Source organism: Gadus macrocephalus, chromosome 6 (genome assembly GCF_031168955.1).
Source record: "Gadus macrocephalus chromosome 6, ASM3116895v1".
Lineage (NCBI taxonomy): Eukaryota > Metazoa > Chordata > Actinopteri > Gadiformes > Gadidae > Gadus > Gadus macrocephalus.
In genome coordinates, this window is record NC_082387.1 from 24,095,401 (window position 1) to 24,117,914 (window position 22,514).

The 22,514-nt window shown below is 45.8% G+C and overlaps 1 protein-coding gene across 1 annotated transcript in view; it reads right to left on the reverse strand.

Moving 5' to 3' along the window:
- Positions 1 to 22,514, reverse strand: part of LOC132459134 (focal adhesion kinase 1-like) — a 35,613-nt gene that overhangs the window by 4,475 nt on the left and 8,624 nt on the right. The window contains 21 exon segments of the mRNA XM_060053514.1: positions 6 to 94; positions 7,807 to 8,011; positions 8,205 to 8,294; positions 8,572 to 8,672; positions 9,166 to 9,281; positions 9,521 to 9,621; positions 10,419 to 10,503; positions 11,328 to 11,425; positions 12,405 to 12,425; positions 13,259 to 13,315; positions 15,253 to 15,279; positions 16,509 to 16,579; positions 16,774 to 16,810; positions 17,116 to 17,233; positions 17,470 to 17,577; positions 18,776 to 18,853; positions 19,033 to 19,173; positions 19,642 to 19,696; positions 19,853 to 19,915; positions 20,047 to 20,126; positions 20,981 to 21,068. Of these exon segments, the coding sequence (XP_059909497.1) occupies positions 6 to 94; positions 7,807 to 8,011; positions 8,205 to 8,294; positions 8,572 to 8,672; positions 9,166 to 9,281; positions 9,521 to 9,621; positions 10,419 to 10,503; positions 11,328 to 11,425; positions 12,405 to 12,425; positions 13,259 to 13,315; positions 15,253 to 15,279; positions 16,509 to 16,579; positions 16,774 to 16,810; positions 17,116 to 17,233; positions 17,470 to 17,577; positions 18,776 to 18,853; positions 19,033 to 19,173; positions 19,642 to 19,696; positions 19,853 to 19,915; positions 20,047 to 20,126; positions 20,981 to 21,068 (1,829 nt within the window).

The following is a 22,514-nucleotide window of genomic DNA, read 5'->3' on the forward strand; positions in this document are numbered from 1 at the left end:
TGTGCCTCCCGAGTCCCATGACATGGTGACCTGACGCCTCATCTCCATCCGGTTCCTCTCCTTCTGCTGGGCCTTCTCCTCCTCTAGGATGGTGCTGGAATGGAAACATCGACACATGACAGCAATACAACTTAACGACATTATCTGATTTAAAAAAAACGATTTTCTTTCCTATTTGATGGCCGCCATGTGCCTTTTATGTCACTCGTCGTCATTAGACGTTGTCGTTTGGTTTTCTTTTGTGCTGGCTAGGTTTCACATGATGGTGTGTGTGTGTGTGTGCGTTATGTATTTCCACTGCACATAATAAACACATACATATACACGTGCAAACACATGCACAGTATACCATTTTAAGATGCTAGAATTAGGGTAAGGCCCATTCAAACAATAGTATCTAGGCTGTGTACAAGAACATGAATCACCTATGAATCTATGAAAAAGGATGGAAGTCAGTCAGACAGAGAGCACACTGTTTCTTTGTATATAAACGTAAATGAGCTAACCTCCGCCATGGGAAAATAGTCAATACAAAATCAAAGACAGTGAGAGAACAAAGGGCGTTTGGTGATCCTTGTGTCACCAAACTCCATGGGAGATGAATCCAGACGGTTCACACAAACACACACCCACATTCCACAGACAATCTCTCTCTCTCTCTCTCTCTGCCTCTCGCTCTCTCTAGGGGAAGCCCTATTCCTGGCAGAGGCACAACCTCCTGTCCTATCCTGCTCTCTCTCTGCACGTGTGCGTGTGCGCGTGCGCGTGCGTGTGCGTGTGTGTTGTTGTGTCATTCTCTTGACGGTCTGTCTTTTAAATCAACATCTGAGGTAGAAAAAAAAACACCAACAGCTGTGCTACTGACAATTAAAATAGATGAATATCTAAATCCACTGTGGTCTCTTGTTAATTTTTCTCGATTGAAAGCTGTAGCGTAGAATAACCTGATGTGGTACTCTGAAGTTTCCCGATTCTTAACATTAATTGAAAAAGGTTTAAGTATGCGAATTCTTATATATATATATATATATATATATGTGTATAGTTGATGCATTCATATATGCATACGTAGTTTAATGTGTATGCACATTAAACTCTCCCCCCCCCCCCCCCCCCCCCCCCCTCTCAGACTATCCGCAGCTGGAATAACAAGAGGCTACTTAGCTTTACTTATATAGGGCAAGTTGGCATGGAAACCGTGCTCTCTCCCGTGTAACACCTACTCTGAGTTATAAGGTAACACCGTCAGACATTCCTCCACCGGTTTGAATTGCTTGGTTTTGGGCCAATGGGCAGCATGCCCTGGTGTGTTCTGGTCTGGGCAATTCTGGTTTAGAGATGGTTTAGAGATGGTTTAGAGGTGTGTTCCACCACAGTTACTATAGCCGACGGCGTCTGGGTATTGGCCTGCTGGTTTATCTTTCTGAACGAGCATTGTGGTGCAGTAAACTGTACTGCAAGCAGACTTATCGGCCCAAGTAACCTTTAGTCTCCGTCGTTAAGGTACTGGCTTATACACACCTTTTGACCTGTAAAACAGACATTAGCACGGGCTATATTTACTGACTACGGTAGAACACAAGTCTTACAATACTTCTGGACAGATGGCATAATTATGGTCAGGAAATGCATTCATGAGGCCTCAGGTCTTCTGTTTGTAGTGCCTTACACAAACGGGATGATAGTGTTGAAAACGTGGGGCATTTTATGGTGAATATTTACTGCAGCGATGGGACTTTCAAACACTTGATCCCTGCCTTAGGGACGACTACCCTCTGTGGTGAGAGTGAAACACTATCGTAGCTCTTCTTAATTGGCCGAAACATTTCCTGTGAAGTCACTTGCTATTAATAATAATGTTCACATGACATCAGATGGCATTGATTTGGTTTGGCGTGGTGTGGCCTGCCGTCCCCAATAGTGTTTGGTTACACTTCAGATAAACAGAAATGGTACGTTTTCTTGTTTCACCCATCAGTGAAACAGGTTAATAAATAATGAGAAATATCAATGATATTGAAACCCCTATTCCTTCCGTTATATTGTACGTTATATTACACAGGCCACGGCAGTGAAGGACCTCTTGTGGCCGTGCTGAGCTGACTAAAGATGTGCCCTTGAAAAAAAAAAAGGGCCTGGAGTCATGTGAAAGGCAGTGATGAATACAATCACATAAATGTCTAACATTTTGCAGCACATTAAAGGGCTTTGCGCACCAGATGTGGCCCGGATTCAGTGGGGTGACACGTCGGCTTTGAGGAAATTTGAAAAGTTGAGCCAAGATTGCACACTTCATTTTCTAATGCTTCAACACCTCATGAATTGAACACCGATTCGTGTGAGCCGAGTTAGACTCTGGTCTACAATGACAAAATCCTTTCGGTAATAGTTGTCGAACTACAAGTCGCAGCATATGCCAAGGGCGCTAATGGAAAGGCATAGTTAAGCTCAGCAGGGCATTTAAACGAATGGATCTCAAAAAAAGAAAAAAGTTCCAACATCATGTACTCACCAACGACGGGAGAGAGCAAAGCGCCCACCCTCAACCCAAAAAAAATGTATTAATCAAAATAAGACAAAATCCGACCGGGATCAGGCCCAAATGACTTCAATTTAGATTGTGATTTGATCAGCGGGCAGAGAACCGGTGGAAGCTCCTGTCAACTACTACAGATTGGACCATGGGAGCACAGCCTTTAAGCTGGCCTGCCTTCCTCCTCTTTCCATCTCTCCTTCCAATCCCTTTCTTTCTTTCTCCCTCTCCCCTCCCCTCCCTCCTGAGCTACAGCCTTTGAAAGACTGTAGCTCCTGGCAGCTGCCCACTGTGTACACACACACACACACACACACACACACACACACACACACACACACACACACACACACACACACACACACACACACACACACACACACACACACACACACACACACACACACACTCTCTCTGCCCTCAAGGAAAAATTTAGCAGAAGCTTAGGGTTTGCATAGTTGTCAGTAGTGTTCCATAATTGGTATTATGATATAAAATACTGGACCCACCGAACGTTAACCGATTCATATGCATCCCTTTACTAACAGTACAGGATTCTTTTAATAGGCACGACAACCCGTACACACTGCCTCGGTCTCTAAGACACAGCGCTCAGCTATGGCCGTACGACGATTTGATGCAAATACAAACGGTTGCAAGGCGACAGGTTACAAGGCAAGGTTGATCAACTTAATACACTTTATTTAAAAGCAGCTTTAAAATACACTTTACAGTATTCCGATACCGCAGATTTCAAAGACGTACTCATTTGAAACGACTCAAATGTGATTTCCTCTTCTGCGATGGCCGGTGATCTCAGAGCGCACGTGCACAGGGGTATTGAACACGAAAGCCCCTGAAAGCCACCACTCCAACCGAGGCTGTTGGCAGTGTACGGCCCCCCCTGAGTGGCAGCAGCACAGAGACGGGGACGGGGGTGAGGACGAAGGGGAGGGAGGGGGAAGGGGTAAGGGGTTGAAGGAGGTGGGGAAGGGGGAGACAAGGCCAGGGTAGCTGAGGTCATAAAAAGGAGAAAAAAAAAAAAAGGAAGCAAGAAAGAATGAAAAACAGGGGGTGGCGTTCAGAGGTGTGACTCACGCTGCTTCTAGGCTCGTAACCACCTCCGTGTGTGTGTGTGTGTGTGTGTGTGTGTGTGTGTGTGTGTGTGTGTGTGTGTGTGTGTGTGTGTGTGTGTGTGACTGTGTGTGTGTGACTATGTGTGTGTGTGTGACTGTGTGTGTGTGTGTGTGTGTGTGTGTGTGTGTGTGTGTGTGTGTGTGTGTGACTGTGTGTGTGTGTCTGTGTCTGTGTCTGTGTGTGTGTGTGTGTGTGTGTTCCCAAGGAAAATAAATGATGTGATTCTTGATGATGATGCGGATATTGAAATTAAATAGCGTTTACTGTGTTTAGAGTGCTGATTTATGGACTTTCCGCAATGTTCATTGGGAATGTGAAACGGCCAATCCTTAAAGAGGACCTATTATACTACTTTTCTGGTCTTAATTTCTTATTAATGACTCCTATAGTGCAACCTGACACGAATCACAGCACAAAAAAACGATGTAGATTTTCGGGAAACTCTTCCTCTCATCTGGGCGCTTTCAGCATTCTCTGTCAACGCTCGGTTTCGTCCTTCTCCGCCCCCTCGCCCCCCTCCTGCCAACCCAACTCCGTTGTGATTGGTTACCTTCCTTGAAGCGTGCGCGGGCAGATTTGACCAGGCATATGGGGGCGTGGCAGGAGTGCCTCTATGTAGATGATTTCCCGGAAATGTGAACAAGTGAATCGCAATCGTTGTCCCGAGTGTTTAGCGCTGTGCACAGCCACCCCAGACTGTCAGCAGGGAAATAATCGAAATGCGTACGTCATTATTTGACACTTTAGTATGGTTAAACATGACTATCAATCATTATAACAACGTTTATAGGTCATAAAAGTCGAAAAAGCATAATAGGTCCCCTTTAAGCAAGATGCTTGATATCCTCAAACCAAGCTGTGCTGAGGCACACTATACCATGCTGGAAAAAATAAGTGGTGGTTTCTAACCCAAACCCCAAATGTACATTGATATGCAGAACAAGATTTGGGGTGGTGTAAAGAGGGTTCCCCCTCATATCTTTACTTTAGACTGTGGAGGTTCAAATTTGGCTTGATTCCCGAGCCCAGATTGGTCAAGAGGATTTTCGCAGCTGCGGTATTCATAATAATACTATTGTGAATAAGCATGCTTTGCATTGCTGTGTTAGGCCCCACAAGCAGTTTTGGCAGGAAAGCATTGTTCTATCCATACAAGCGTGTTGGTGACATCAGAATTAGTGATGTCTTGTTTTTATACACAGAAATTGTGTACAAAAACATACATGTATTTATAATATTTAAATATATAGCTATTTATATATAAATACATATCTATCATATTGTAAACCCACTGAACACCCCGCTCCAGTGACTAGCCACTGAATCCCTCTTCAGAAGTGAGGAGAGCTTGTCTCCATTGTCTTCACGTTTCCTGTGAAACCCGTGTCGGTTTCTCTGTGTCTGGATCACGTCTGGGTGGCGATACAATCCATCACGCTCCACAGGGAGCGATGCAGTGATTCATTGGCTAGTTCCTCCCAGACACCAAGAGGTGTTCCGTCCGACTAATTGTGAAATAAGTGCCCCCATTTACAGGTATCCCTGAATAAATATTGTTGCTACAACGGAAGGAGTGGCAAGCCTCATCTCGCCCTGAAGCGCGATTCTTTAGATATATTCTAACCCGTATGAATATCCGTGACACACGCCGAGGAGAAACTGGGAATGCTGGGAATAATCCCTGTCTGCGTTATGTTTGCTAAGGTGTGAAGCGAACCCCACGCACTATAACATAACAGGGTAACATGACGGTAAATTCAGGACCGCTAGTGGAATCGCTGCGTCATAAAGATTTGTCAGGACACGAGGCAGCCGAGAACTAAACCCTACGTTTTACAGACAGCCGTTTAAGCCAGGGAGATAAATCTGTGGACCCTGAGGATGATATATGGAGGTGGCGTGGGTGCCCTAGCGCTGCAATGCACCATGAAGGGCACGACACTCTGGAACCAGACGAGCCGAAAGGTTCATGTTAACACCAAAACAATTGCAACCAAAGACTATATAGATGTAGTAGTCTTCGGACAAGAGTGAAAAATACAGCAGGCGTCCTTATTATACTACAAACCGACAGATTAACAAAATTGTAAGATGAAATATTATGAAGAAACTAGACCTGTGCATTTTCTGAATATATTGCATGTGGGCTAAGGTCATGAGCGCAATATTCCTTGATGAGGCCTAAAAAAAAAAAAAGGTTGGTTCCTGTTGGTTGTCAGTTGAGGTCATGGGTAGGTAGGGAATTTATTTTATTTTTTTATTTTATTTTTTCCAGCGGCAGCGAATGATAGGTAGGTTGTTTTCACTTAAAAACGAGAAAATTCGCTCATCCTTTTCCAGTTTGCATAAAAAAAAAAAAAAAAGATATATATATATATTTTTTTAAAGCTCATAAAATAATTTGGGTCGCACATAAATTGACAGGGTTGGTCGGAAACCGGAAGCAAACAAAAAATGTTTTAGGCCTGAGTATGCTGAAATGCTAATGCTAGCAAGGCTAATGAGCGAGCACACCGAGTCTCAAGACCCTGGGCCGCTTCGAAACAGACTTGTGACCAGTTGAATATCAGGGCTGGTCGTTCTGGTTTGATTATGAGTTATGGTGCTGCCTGTCGCCGAAGCGTTCCTTTACTTTCTGGAGGCCTGCTTACGGGCGGTTTCTATACAGGCAACTTTGATAACTATCAGTCCCTCCAGAAAAACACGATTATGCGATCGCATAATTCAACGCATATTCAGCCAAAGTCTGCATAATCATGCAGGGGCAGCATTTTTTCAAATATGCCGCACGTGCATGATTTCAAGCGCTTGCATGATTTCATAATCCCCGCATTTTCGTTGCAAAAAAGTCACATATATCTAAGCAGAAAGTTGAAGAATTTTGCATTTACTTTACACAAGAGCAGCCATTTCCCCCTGTTATTACGCGACGTGAACGCCATCTAAAAGCTGCATTTTTCACAATTTCCCGCATTTTTCGCAAGTTCCCGCAATTTTTGCAAGTTCCCGCAATTTCATCGCATAAAATGGCATAAATATGCCGCATATTTCATCGCATTTTTTAAGAAAACGTGCCGCATAATCAAGGGTTTTTGGCCGCGACAAACACAAAAAAACACCGCGTTTTTCTAGAGGGACTGATCTATATATCGATTCTCCATCTGCCTTTATTTGTTCAGGGAGGCTCATCGAGGTAAGGCACCTCTTTTGCGAGAGAGACCCGATAGCGCCGGCCCCATCACCCATCGATCGGCTCTCAGTCTGGGGAGCCCCAGCCAGGCGAGGACACACTGCCCCCGTTTGTATCGAGTTCCCAGTCATTCAGGGTTAAGTGAGTGAGCACGGCAGCAGCACCACGCCGTCCGACCCCACGCGCTCCCTGTGCTACTCAGTGTTGAGCACAAGGTCTCGCTCCGTTCACGGACATGCCCCCCTCTGCCTCCAGGATCTCCTCCTCCGACTGACGTACCCCCCCGTTCAGCATCCGCGCACACACCCCCCAAACCCAAAAGGACCAAGCTCCACACCGTGGGGGATCGGGCCTTCTCCGCTGTGGCCCCTACACTGTGGGACGCCCTCCCTGACCACTTGAGGGCCCCCACAGACTGCAGCTGCTTTTAAACCAAGCCTAAAAAGCTACCTTTTTTAAAAAAAAGCACTTTGCTAAATTTTCTTTTATAGGTTGACTTTTTTAAACCATTTATTGGTCATTTTGAATTGTTGTCATTGATTTTATTCTCATAGATTTTATTTGCACTTCTCTGTAGCACTTTGAGATTCTAGTAATATGAAGTGCCGTACAAATGCAAGTGTAAATGGACTGCATTAATACAGCGCTTTTCTACCCAGTGGCCGCCCAAAGCGCTTTACAATACTGCCTCACATTCACCACACATTCACACACCCATTCACACACACATTCACACACACATTCACACACCGACGCCGGCGGAGTCAGCCACGCAAGGCGACACAGCCAGCTCGTCGAGAGCCGTTGGGGTTCAGGTGCCTCGCTCGAGGGGCACCTCGACACTCAAGCTAGGAGGAGCCGGGGATCGAACCCGCAGCCTTCAGGTCACCAGCTTCTCCTGAGCTTCTGCCGGCCAAAATAGAATCGCATTTCCGGGTTGTCCTACCTGAGCTGGGCCTTGAGCTCGGTGAAGCGGGGCCTCTTGCCGGGGTCGTACGACCAGCACTTGGTCATCAGACTGTACAGCGTGGGCGGGCACTGGGGCGGCATGGCCAGACGCTCGCCGTTCTCTATCCGGCCAATCACGTCGTTGTTCTTCACGCCCTGGAAGGGCTTGATGCCGTACATGAGGATCTCCCACATGCACACGCCTGAGGGGGGGGGCATTACAGGTTCAGAAGGGTTCAAAGCTAAAGACATATCGATTCCTTCACCAGCACCAACACAAAGTAAGAGTAACGCAACACACGCTATTGGTGGAGATCTTAAACACGAGATGCATCCATTGTCATCTTTAAAGGGGTATTTACTGCATGTGAACCGCAGGAAGTGGGAGCAGCTTACCGAACATCCAGACATCGCTGGCCGACGTGAACCTCCTGAAGTTAATGGACTCTGGTGCCATCCATTTAATAGGCAGTTTACCTTTGGAAGCTGGGAGACGGGAGGATAGCACAATAGCTCATCTCTTAAGACTGTGATTGAGTGCGTGTGTGTGCAGTGTGTTTGCATTGTGCGCGTGTGTGTGTGTGTGTTTGCATTGCGTGCGTGTGTGTGCGTGTGTGTGTGCATTGTGCGTGTGTTTGTGGGTTGTGCGTGTGTGTGTGTGTTGTGCGCGTGTGTTTGTGTTGCGCGCGTGTGTTTGTGGCGTGCGGTGTGTGCATTTTTGCGTGTGAGGATGTGTGTGTGTGTGCGTGTGCTGAATCGTCACCTTTGTAGTAAGAGCTGTCCTCCATGTATCTGGACAAACCAAAGTCTCCCAGCTTCACGCAGTCTATAGTGGATACCAGAACGTTCCGCGCTGCAATGTCCCTGCAGCAGAGGAAGGAAGGAAGGACGCAAGGGAAAGCAGGAACAAGGAGAGAAACAAGGGAATAGAGGAATAGATAGGAACAACACTGTTTCAGTATGAGGAAACAAATCATTATCTTTCTTTCAGTCTAACAAACGGCTTTAAGTGGTAGAATCCCCGAATGTCGTCAAAACACAGTAGGTTTCTGCCATCTGCAATAATCACACATATTCAAAATGTAATGTTTATCTGTTTGAATTTTATCTCACTTGTTGGACACCACAGCGCTAATATAAAAGCAATAACTGACAACTATGTCATTTAAGCTCTCCGTCAACCAAGGCAAGGTTTGGACCAGGCTCAACCCGAATCACTACTCTGTATCCTAATCTAAATCAAGTTGTTTTAGGGTTTGGCTCTCCTTTAACAAGGCGATTGTTAATAGGCGTGTGTGTGTGTGTGTGTGTGTGTGTGTGTGTGTGTGTGTGTGTGTGTGTGTGTGTGTGTGTTTACCTGTGTACAAAACGCTTGCTCTCCAGATAGGCCAGGGCTAAGCTGAGCTGGTAGGAGTACAGGATGAGAGTGGCCAGGTCCAGACTGTACTTCCTCACCTGCAGGAAGGACCGCAGCTGGAGAGAGAGAGAGAGAGAGAGAGAGAGAGAGAGAGAGAGAGAGAGAGAGAGAGAGAGAGAGAGAGAGAGAGAGAGAGAGCAAGAGCAAGAGAAAGAAAAAGAGCGAGAGCCAGAGCCAGAGCGAGAGGGAGAAAGAGGATAGGGAATAGGTTCAAAACATCCCTTATGCAGACAACACTGAGACACAAAGGCCTCCCCCGGAGCCCGGCCCGGACGGGAGAAGGTGGGCTCCTCACCTCCCCCAGGGTGCAGAGCTCCATGATGATCCACACGGGGTTGTCCGTGATCACGCCCATCAGCTTGACGATGTGGGGGTGGTCGAACTGCCGCATGGTTACTGGGGAGGACCGAGGTGGGGGAGGAAGAAAGAGACAGGGAGATCAAGACGTCGCAGTTACACCGAGCCCAAGAGCAACGGCATGTTTCCCTTTGTGTTGTACGGCAGGGACTCTTAGTCTAACTGAGGGTAGGTAGAGGTAGCTCCCCCTAGTGGTGGTAAGGTTTGGTGCATCAGTATTCATAATGCGATTTGTTTTTTGAGCATTGCCCTAAAGATGTACATTGAGCATTCAATGTATTGAATGGAGGAATATATGCAAGGGGGAATGGAACGCTCTTACAGACAAACTTAATGATTTGTGTTATGTGTGTTACAGATACACACTATCAATCAAACCAACAGCACAGCAGGGGAGTAGGTCTCGGCGATATTGCTTGAAAATAAATCTCAGATTTCTTCAAACCAAACCCGATTATCGATTTTTAATCTTTGTTGTTTTTTTCCATAAATGAAAAATATTAATATTTTTTAAGTTTGGATTTTATTTGAAGAATAGCAATGATTAAAAAAAGCAAAATAAATAACACATCTCCCACTTTGCTGCGTGCCTCAGTTTAAGATGTTGGAATAAATGTGTTGTGCTACTGCATTTGGTTGCAACAGACTTTTTTTCAGCGCATGCTGCCATGTTGATATTCTACTTATTTTCTTCCAACCCAAAAAAATAAAGTTCATATTTCTTATTTTTTTGTAAAGAGATTATTATTATTTTTTTTTTTTTTTCATCGTCCTAAAGCATAAATTCGATTTACGGTTAAAAATCGATTCATCGCCCTGCTCTACAGGGAACTCACATGCTTCCTGGAGGAACTTCTCCCGGACGCTGTCCGACGTGGAGTTCTTACACGTCTTCACGGCCACCGACAGGGCTGGGTTGTCCTGGAAAAACCCAAACATACGATAAGAGACACACCTCCAGAAACTCTCAAACTGCCACCTTGGTCGCATGCATCATCTCCATGACAACGCTCCAACGGCAAATCGTCTTGCTAACGGAATGGGAAAATGTCATGGCAGACGATTTGGTCTTATCCACTTTACAGCAAAACACAAAAAAAACAACACAAGGTTACAATTACAACAACAAGGTCATACGCCGACAGTATTAACATAGGAGCGAAGCCATGTTAAAAGTGACATATAATACCACCGGGCATGGCTTAGCACCATTGTTATTAGCCGTTACAAGCCATCACAAGTGGGCGTGTCCACCTAGATGAATGCTCGATGGATCAGTCTACCAGCCAACCCAGTGGAGTGTAGCAAACCTTGCTCATCTATCCGTCACACATCTAGGTGGACACGCCCGCTCGTGATGTCAGAAGAGGCCGACTTTCAAAACGGCCTGTGACGGCTAATCACACTCACACCCGGGTGGTGTGATATGTCACCTTTAAGAGCTCGGTACATCTGAATGTAGGCAAGGCAAGACAACTTTATTTATAAAGCACTTTTCATACACAAGGCAGGCTCAAAGTGCTTCACGTATAAACATTCTCATACAATAAAATAAAATAATATTTAAGTAAAAGAAAACATATGCAAAGAAATGAGTAAAATAGAAAGTGCAATGTATTTAAGATCAGATCAACAGTCTCTTTGGTACCCACGTCGGGACTCCAACCCGACCTAAAGGAACTTGGTACTTTCTCTGGGACTCCAACCCGGATTCTAGTCAATGTAGAATAAAACCATCTGCCTACCGGGCTGACGTAGACGCCCTGGTGCACGTCCCCAAACTGTCCCTCTCCTATGCAGCGTCCCAGCTCGATGCAGTCCCGGAGGATCTCGTAGTCCCGCGCTGGGGGAGGAAAACCACACACAGGTGCACGCACACAGAACGTTTAATTACAAGAACCCGCCACTAGAGGTCACTCACACACACACACACACACACACACACACACACACACACACACACACACACACACACACACACACACACACACACACACACACACACACACACACACACACACACACACACACACACACACACACACTTAAACCAAGCTTCACAGCAGGGGAATGGAACATACAGTTTTTTGTGCAATTTGTGTGCAGGTGGATTTTGTGGGCCTGATAGAGAATGAGTTCGGGGCACTCCTGCTCTGGAAAGCTTGGTTGATCAGCCAGGGCTAGACCTGACGGCATGCGACACTAACACAAAGCAAACGGCAGCCAGTCATGCCGCGTGGACCGAGGACGCACAACAGCCTCGAAAGCACACAATGGACATGGTTCACAAGGAAGTTGCACTTTTATCGCTTTATCTGTTTCTCTACATGTTCTTTCACCCTTTCGAAGGCCACAGATGAACCAATTGGATCCAGCTTTGGTACTTAAACCAAGGCCGACCATGGCCATCTTGGCTCAGAAATTACAAACAACATATTGCCGATTCAATATGTTGTTTCGAGTGATTACAGAAGGCGGCCGCCCTAATCGTCGTACAGTACCTATGTTTTTGACGGTGCGTGGCTATTTAATCCTGTACTCGCACACAACAGAGGTCGGTCCCTCTTGGAGGGTACAGAACAGGTGGCACTACCAATACCCTTGCTTTGGAACAACCACAGTATTCACCAAATGACCGACAACACATCGACAAAAAAGGGGGGGAAAAATATGGAGGGGAACGTAGAAGATAGGAGAGAGAGTTGTAATTCACAGGAACAGGCAAAACGGAAAAAAAAAGGAAATTAAAAACAATAGTCACAACCACCAAATCAAACTGGCATCACAATGTAACCAGAAGTTCCACGTACTCTGATCGTTACCTTGTTCTAGTCCATAGTATTCTGGCAGAGAAGGGTCAACAGCATAAAACACAAACAACTAACAGTCAGTTCATAGATCAATGGAACAGAATTGAAGATGGCCTCCATTCGGCCACTATCAGCACTTTCATTCTAAATCCCATAATAAACAGCCGGGAGTTCTGTCTTCTACCACTGAATATCCAAAACGGTTAAAACAGGCCATGTACATTTTTCAGCAATGTTGATCAGTGTATTTCATCAATATGGATGGATATTGATTGTAAACGACCTCACTACACACTGAATTCAAATAAGGCATCCATGCCCATGTTTGGTCTGGAGGAAGGACAATAAGGTTGTTTTGGGTGATATTTCCCATCGACACAGCGTTGGAGGGGTCTCCAGGGGCGATTCAAACACGCCACTAGTCATGTGACTTGCGGAGGCAGCGGACGCACCCCTGAACTATCTGAGTGGAATGTGTGGCTGAATGTAGCTCCATCCCTAGATTCCTCTGCTACTGCTGTCTCTACCATCGCATAGTGGCTCATGAATAGTGAAATGGTTCAATTGTCTATTGAGACCCCCCCCCGCGCGCGCTCGCTTTCCTCTTTCTCATGAGCGTTGCGATTTACATATGAGGCATGAGCAGCCATGAACGTTTATGAGGAAACAGACTTCATCAGTCACATCGCCAAGGCAACAGCTATCTGTCAGCAACAGGACGCCATGGTAGATATGATAACACGTGTGTGTGTGTGTGTGTGTGTGTGTGTGTGTGTGTGTGTGTGTGTGTGTGTGTGTGTGTGTGTGTGTGTGTGTGTGTGTGTGTGTGTGTGTGTGTGTGTGTGTGTGTGTGTGTGTGGACTCACTGGACGGCATGGTGTAGGTGTCCTCTTCATCGATGATCTCAGCATAGTCGTCTGTTTCTAAAGGCAGGGAGAGAGCAAAAAAGATCGGATTAGACAGAATTCCACGTTTCACAGTTTCCACTGAGCCGCGAAGCAGGTGGGGGCCAGGCCAAGCATCTTAAAAAAAAACGATATCAACCACGCACACCTAGTTCCCTTTTGAACATTCTCATGCCCCTGATTTGCCGTAGATCTTTGTATTTCTTAATCCGCTCGCAAATCAACTCATCCTCCTATCTGGTGCGACACCACTGTCCTGTGAACCCCTTCTCTGGCAGAGAGGGCGTTCAACTGTCCCGAGGCATGGAACCAAAAGACGGCCGGGTGAAAAAGGACACAGAGTGAGCGACACACTTGTGTGTACCTTCCGAAGAAGCCTGTGGCCGTGATCAGACTCTAAAACATGCACGCATGCATAAGCCCGAATCATGAGCAAGCGGAATGCAACAGCGACACAGGGTCAGTGCTTGGTCAGAGAGAGACGTCACAGGGAGGATGGACGGATGAGAGAGTGACAGAGAGAGGGGTAGAGAGGATGGGAGGGGGAAGAGACAGAGAAAGGGGGAGGGATGGAAGGTCAGCATCATGGGTAAAAGGGGAAGTGAGATGACAAGCAGGAAGGAGGGACAAAGCAATACGGTCTTTGCAGGAATTAAAAAACAAGCTAGAGGAAGTATGCCAGGGAAACAAGTGTCATCGGGGCCAGCCAAATAAGCCGAGAGGGACAGACACAGACAGGAGGTCTGCCTGTGCCTCTACATACTACACAGCCTTTGTGAGCTTGCGTCCATCTGGTTGGGATCAACCACTCGGCAGAAAAGTTCATACTCATATTTTGGATTAATTTGTAATTAATAAGCCAGGGAGACCAGCCCTGAGTTGTAGACATCTGTATTTTTATTGATCCACAGCATAATCATGGACATTAATAACCTGGTTCCTAGTAATGATTGATCACTCTAAGACACTAAAACGGATTAAGGGTTTGGCTTGCACTCCAGTCGTGTGATAACAGGAGCGCCCGCCTGCATATGCAATAGTCTCCTTTCTCACCTTAAGGATTATTACCACAGGTGGAAAACATACTCGGAATTTCATCAGACTAAAAGTGTTTGCCATTCCGGCACCCATTGCAGTCCTAACCATTTCTGGGAAAAAAGGATCCCCCACTCTGTGTTGCAAATCCAGATTTCTTCCTCGTTTATTAAGGGAGGTTTCCTTTTCTCTTCCTTCCTCGTTTCAATATATATAGCATATAAAGCCCTTTGAGGGCCATCCAAATTTAATTGAGTGGCCCTGACTTAGTAGTTTCCTCTCTGCTTCAAGCTTCTAAGGGAGCAGGGAAGCACACTTGATTACTTGGAACAAGCCGGAACAAGCAGCTTCTTTAAAAAGGAAGACCGTGCGTAAAGCCGGTCTGAATCAATCAAAGACCGAACAAAACCAAAATTAATTGGTTTTCTTCAAGTGCAATTGTGACTGTCGCTGATGAGTGGAATCCCATTATGCTGTTTACATTGCCACTAAGATAATCACACTGTTGCCTGGAGCGGGCTATAACGGGATTACTCATGGCTATTAATACACTTATCTTTCTCAGAAGAAACTCAACACATTCTCAGATCCCCCCCTCGCAAGTCGCCAACATGAGGAAGGTTCCTGACCTTTAGATGGCAGCAAACATACAAAAGTAGTCTAGTGTGTAGTGAGCTTTTCAACAGCCACACACACACACACACACACACACACACACACACACACACACACACACACACACACACACACACACACACACACACACACACACACACACACACACACACACACACGCACGGACACACACTTAAGTGGGTGTGTGAAGTTAACAGAGGGCACCAAATCAGACAGGAAGAGGGATCACAAGCTGTGCCATTTAAGTGTCACTGTTGACAAGCAAATGCATCTCCTGGAATTACCGTCGCCACTAGTATGTCCTGCAGAGGCTGAAGCAGCATGCACCAACGAATGACAGACAGAAGGGAGAGCGTTGACAGGTGATGCGTGAGAGAAAAAGAGAGATTATTGGTAGTTAGAATATTATGGTGGATGGACTGGAATGTGTTCAGTACAATAAGAACCGAAATATGCCTAGAAGAGGATGATCTTTACATATCCTTGACTGAAAGTATTTCATAATGCTTTAAGTACCCCCTCCCTAACAGACAAATGATGTTGCATGGATCTATTCCATTGTCAGGATTGGAATGTGTAGGTGAGGCCGTTATTTATTTATAACTTTCACCTTCCATGCAGAAAAATAGGATAAACGGAAGACAATGAGGTTATAAAAAGCTCTGCCAGTCTGGCATATAAATTACCCAGTAGTTTTCAACAAAGAACCACTTTGAGCCTATTCTGTGTCCAGACTGTCACACTCAGTTGACAGTGAGTCAGTCCCTCCACTAAGACATCTGGCCAGAGAAGAGCTCTTCACTACTGGAACAGACACAGCTTTATTTGGAAATAGCCCTACGCACCACACACACACACACACACGCACGCACGCACGCACGCGCGCGCACACACACACACACACACTATATGAGCCCTTTAATTGATTCTTAAACATCAGTGTCACAAACACATACCATCTTTCGACCGTGGTATTTCAAGTGACACGTACCGGAATGAAGAAGACTACGGAAGAGTGAAGAGCATGAAATCCACTACGATCATGGTGCACGCACAAACAAACAACGCCTTGAGAGAGCAGTAAATAACGCAGAGTTCATCTGTAGACTTTATAGCCGTCCAGCTCCACATAGATTCCGGTTATTGCGTGTGATTATATTGGCCCTTATAAACAGAGGTGCAACAAAAGGGGCAACTCAGGGTGTACATCATCATAAGTTGATTACGGGTCAGTGCCCCACAATTAAGATCATAAGTGAAACATTATCATGAAGGTCTGCTTGTTTTGTGATCGCTAACTAACAGCAGCTCATTCGGACGGCTGGCTTTTAAATGGCCGACTGCTGATTTAGGGAACAGTTGACTGCCTGAGAATTGATCTTTGACTCGACTTCCTCCATTAACCGGCTACGGTCCTCTGCTAATGCGCTGGGGGCGTGTAGTGAGAGTGGCTGGCTGGCTGGCTGGCTGGCTGGCTGGCTGGCTGGCTGGCTGGCTGGATGGATGGAGCGAGCGGTACGGGGTTGTGTTCTGTATTTACCCGAGACGCACACCGCTCTGGTCCTTACTCCGTCCATCCGCTTCTCCATGCGTTTCTCATGGTTGGACACTCTGCCGGAGGAAACCAGTAACCAGTTAATGCACATTCATATTTCCGGTTGCCCATGTTGACAGCTCGAAAAATAAAGAACATTTGTTGGCTAGTGCAAATTTGCCAAAAACATATTATAATTTTTTTTACATATTGATTATTTTTAATAATAATTGGAGGTAGATTTATTTTAAACATGTCTTTAAACACTTACTTGGGGTTGGGGATTGAAGGTAGCGCTCTGTCCCCCTCTGAAACAGGGATCAACACAGGGATCAGAAGGGGGACAGACGAAGTTCCCAGCAGTTTTACTACAGTGTAGCTCCACTCAGCAGCACAGCACAAAGAAACCTTTACGCAAACGTCTTGAATGACCTTATCTCCGATAGTCCCCACATGTCTCGCATTTTGACTCTTCAGGGTGCAGCGGTGTGTGTGTGTGTGTGTGTGTGTGTGTGTGTGTGTGTGTGTGTGTGTGTGTGTGTGTGTGTGTGTGTGTGTGTGTGTGTGTGTGTGTGTGTGTGTGTGTGTGTGTGTGTGTGTGTGTGTCTCCTACCTTTTTGGACCCTGACGATGAAGGAGTGAGACAGAGAGGAGACCAGGCGACAGTAGCCGTCAATGAGGTCCGCCATGTTTTCTGCTGTGGTCAGGGACGTGGTGGTGACTATGAGAGGCTGACACACACACACACACACACACACACACACACACACACACACACACACACACACACACACACACACACACACACACACACACACACACACACACACACACACACACACACACACACACACAAAAGAAGAACTGAGGTGAAAAGAGATCCTCTCCTTAAATAGCAACAATGCGTCGTCAAGTTAGTAACACATTTGTGTATGTGTGTGCGTGTGGTGTGCGTTTGTGTGTTTACTTCCGGTGCCCCCGCTACGATTAGCTGCAGCATGCCCTTGCGGTCCTTCTCCTCCATGGCAGAGTACTGTATGGACTGTACCTGGGTGAAGTTAGCGAGGTGGGTAGGCTAAAGGGGGAGAGAGACACAGAGAGGTCATACGGAGAGAGAGAGAGAGAGAGAGAGAGAGAGAGAGAGAGGAAAACCCGGCTATCCACAAAGCAAAACTGCTTTACCATTTCTGTATTTATTTATTTTTTTTTTAAATACTACCAAAGTGGTAACTTAATCACAATGAAAACCTTCAAAGGATTTCAGCTAGGGTATACTCTGGAAGATCAGAATAGTTTATGGTGACACATTTAATAAGGAAATATCTAAATTAATAACTGAAGTTAGAGATGGGTGTGTTCAGACATACAGTTAGAAACGATAAGGTTGTCGGTATGTTTGATGTGGATGTTGAGTTAAAGTACCAGGTTACCCCTGGCTAGGTTTTGACCGGTCCAGGTCAGGACACAGATGGAGAAATGTCCTAACGGCATTACATAAGGACAACACGGCTAGAAACGAGCCATTGAGGCAAGCTCATTGGCACCAGTAGAGGGCAGCAGCATCACCACCGAGTCCCACGCTATGCTCGCGACGACGTCATACATCAGAACAGAATGATTTCCAGCTGAATGCGGATGCTGACATCAGAGAGCCCTGGAGTGATGCAGCCGCATGCGTGCCGCAGAGACGACGCAGAGGAGCGAGTGACCGCCAAGAGCCCTGAACCAGCCTCAAGGCTGGCTTCCCAACCGGGCTCGGAAGCCAGCTCTGGTATTGCATCAGGTCTGTTTTATCCCCATAGAGACTCACCAAACACACACACACACACACACACACACACACACACACACACACACACACACACACACACACACACACACACACACACACACACACACACACACACACACACACACACACACACACACGTTTTTGGTTTGCCTCAGAGATTTCAGTCGGGAACGCCCGGGAAGCATCCCTTCACCGCTTTCTGTACTAGAGCACAAGTTTCCCCGTCGACTCTCTCGCTCGGCTAACTCCTAGCTCTGCGTTTAACCAAACCAACGAAGAGTGCGTGCACACACTCACACACACACGCCCCCATTATAACCATCGCTGGATGGTATAGCTCTGCTGTTCCTTTAAGCAACCAACGAGTCAAGGACACACACACACACACACACAGCTGCGGCTTCCCCGACACATTAGTTTGTCGGCTCAGCATAGGGCGCACAATGTCGTTCTAAAACCAAAACAAGGACGGGACACTCACCATTGAACCCTTATCTGTGAGGTAGCTGATTCCTTCTTCTGGGCCGATGGCCAACTCTACTGATATGACCCAGCTAGACTGAAAAGAGGGAAAATAAAGTGATTAGGAATAAACTAGGGGAAATAAGAAGCATCATATACTTAAGTGGCATCATTTTTCCTTTTCAAAGTATGTCCTTGCGGCCCCTATAGCCTCCTTGCGACATTGGCAACTGGCCAATAACCAAGGAGGGAAAAGGAGGAATTGTGTTCCCTTACCCCCAAAGCACATTTGAAGCACTCTTTGTCGAAGCGGTAGATGGGAGAGAGAATCTCAAAGAACATGTGGATGCTCTGCTCGTCGTTGAGGTTGGCAAACTGCTTGAAGGTCTGCTGGATTTGTTTCCTCAGCGTTTTGGCCTGGGAACGACGCAGAAGAAGGTGAGGTTGTTATGATTCAAGGACTCGGCCCGTCGGTGGGAATTAGAGATCCGGGGAAAAGGGGGCAAGCAGTGAAAATGACACTGAAAGGTTAAACCGAAATGGTCAAATACATTACAGCCAATCTATTATTCACACCAGCGCACACAAGCAGAGGAGAGTGGAACCTGGAAAATCCTTCTTCTTCATCCCCGAACACTCAGAGAACATTAATGGGGAAAGACTTTGGTTGTATTTCATTGTTTATGGTTAATTTCTCTCATCGTTTGAAGTTCTTTCCCCCCCCCCCTCTACTTTTTTGGACACAACCAGTTCTGAAGAGCATTAAACATAGCATCCTTGGAATATAAGCTGAAGGCTTATTGGAAGTCGACAAGGGAATCTATGGCCTAATTGAGACGCATTGATTTGCAGCCAACCAAAGCCTTGTCTCGCTTCAGATCCTACCTTGAGAGATTCCAAGACGCTCTTGGGGAAAAACCTCCTTAAACCCACGTCCTTTCTGCAGGAAGAAATAAGCAAGAATAATCCTTTTACAAAGATACATAAAATGGTCCACTATGGTTTTCCCTTTCACTGCAATATGCAATATGACAAAAAGCAGATGTTACATTTTGCTGTAGGTGACATAAACAGTTTAATAGTAATCCGAACTTACTCAAGAAGTTCGTAGTTTGACTTTTTATCGAGGGCGTTTCCGGGCATCTCTCTGAAGAACCTCCTGGTTAAACATAGAAGTGGCACAAGGTTTACCACAGAGGAACCAAGACATCTACTTTGGCCGGCTGTGCGGGCGAACACAAACTAACACAGACGTGGACGTGTGCTTGAGTCATTCATAAGACCGCAAACCTGATCTCTAAGCAGCCGAGTTTTAAAGCAACATCTTGATCCACGTGGTCGGCCAGCTGGAGCATGAAGTCGCTTTTAACCTGCGGGGTAGAGGGAGAAAACGCTCAGGTTTCCTCCAATCAGCATGACTTCCCCTCTACGCCTTGATTGGTGGCTCAAAACAACTGGAACACCAGGGCAGCCAATAGTATGCAGTCTGGAGAGTTGATAGCCTCTGTAAAGTTCAATTTAAATTTATTCCATGACATTTATTCTAAAAAAAGCATATTCCTATTGAATAATGCAATCACTTGATCTCTGGTATTCTCTTGGAAATTTGGCATCACAAAATCTAATTTTATAATATGATACATACACTTAACCTTTGCTATGAAGTGCATTGAAATAATAATATCACACCCACCAATATAACACAGGGATTGTTAGGATCCCAAGTCTGCGGCTCTATATATTTTAAATGTTTCCCCATCTCCACAATTTAAGTGATTTTACTAAGAGTAAACACAACAGCAGTATGAAACAATGGAGAATAATAACTTTGTACGATTTACAATATGAGGACAAAATGGTCAAGTCAGTTGTACCTTTGAAACATTCATAATGTCTTTTTTTACGTGATTTGTTTTAGAAAAATCTTGACATTTTCATCGGTCATCGTTTTCACCTCTGATTCCATATCACACACAGGTTCCATCACCAACAACTCTTTTAAAATATATTTCCAATGAACCGAACTAAAGTTTTTTGGTGTCAGCTGCTGTACTTATTGTAAGTCACTTTGGATACAGATAAAAGTGTCCACTTTTTGTACTAATGCCCTGAAAGTAAATGTAAATGCAAGCATGACACAGCCCACTAATCCTCTAAAGCAGACAGCACGTCTATCGGTGCGGTCGGGGTATCTAGTTAGTGACAGCCAGGACTGGTAGCTCACCTGGTGGTAGAGGTAGTTAAGAGATGGTTTGTCTTCCGAGAAATGGCTGAGATAGCCTTTGGGGAGATACCTCATTCGCAACTCGTACCTGAAACCACATATTGCAGTCACACATCGTACAAAAAAATGCAGAATAAAAAACACACAAATGTAAACACGCATTAATCAGACTTGAAAAGGCAATTCCCCAATGCTACCTAGCTTACTGCGGGTCTTAACACAGCCGACACCAAGCAACAGCTAGCGAGCTACGCCGCTCGTTAGCATACCAAGTAGCAGCGAAGACGTGATGCACCCCAGGAGAACATGTGGATTTACTCTAAGGTGTGCAGTCAGGTAGCTAGAATACTGACTACTACATTCCAATCTATTTTTTTTGTATGCATCTCATACAATGTGCCTAACTACATATAGGATACATACACAATGTGCATATTTTCGAATACATGAATATACAAATGTCAGAGCTGGCCAAAGAGGCCCATTGCCGTCTGTATTCCACTGGAAGGCAGCTTGTTTATGTGCAATATACAAAACATGTCTACCATGTTTTGGACCACATCGCCCGTCACAGCCGTATGACCGTATACAGCATCCCGACGAGTGTGTATTGTTAGGTAATGTATTGTCACGGCTGTATCTAAACGACCAGAATCCTGCCACTACAAAGCCCTAGCCTCCAAGTCACTGCTTTATGCGAGGCCGGTTAGATAGCATAGCACAGGGAATTAGGGCTCAGTCAGAGAGCGCATGAATTAAACATTCTGTGTTCCCTCCAAGCGCACAAGAAAGAGAGAGAGAGAGAGAGAGAGAGAGAGAGAGAGAGAGAGAGAGAGAGAGAGAGAGAGAGAGAGAGGGAGGGAGAGAGAGAGAGAGAGAGAGAGAGAGAGAGAGAGAGAGAGAGAGAGAGAGAGAGAGAGAGAGAGAGAGAGAGAGAGAGAGAGGGAGAGAGGGAGAGAGAGAGAGAGAGAGAGAGAGAGAGAGAGAGAGAAATAGAGGGAAAGAGACTGAAAACGAGAGAGCGCGCGCGAGAGAGAGAGAGCGAGAGATAAATAGAGGAGAGAGAGAGTGAGAAAACTGAACGGGAGGGAGGGGAATACATCAAAAATGATGTGTGTGGGAAGATCAAAAGGAAAGTGTGTGAGGGGAGTGTGTGATGAAAAATGTATGCAGATAGTGACACAATTTGAAAGAGTTTATCCACGCATCGGAGTAAAGGAAAGAGACAGGAACAGGAAGAGGTAGGGAGAGAGAGAGACAGAGAATGAGAGAGAAACCAAAATAGAGAAAGAGACAGAGACAAAGAGAGAGAGAGAGCAAGAGACGGAGAGAGAGTAAGACAGAGAGACAGAGAATGAGAGAGAGAACCAAAAGAGAGAAAGACAGAGAGAGAGGCCGAGAGAGAAAGACAGAGAGAGAGACAGGGACAGAGAATGAGAGAGAGAAACCAAAGGGAGAAAGACAGAGACAGAGACAGAAATTGACAGAGAGAGTAAGACAGAGACAGAGACAGAGAGAGAGAGAAACGAAATGA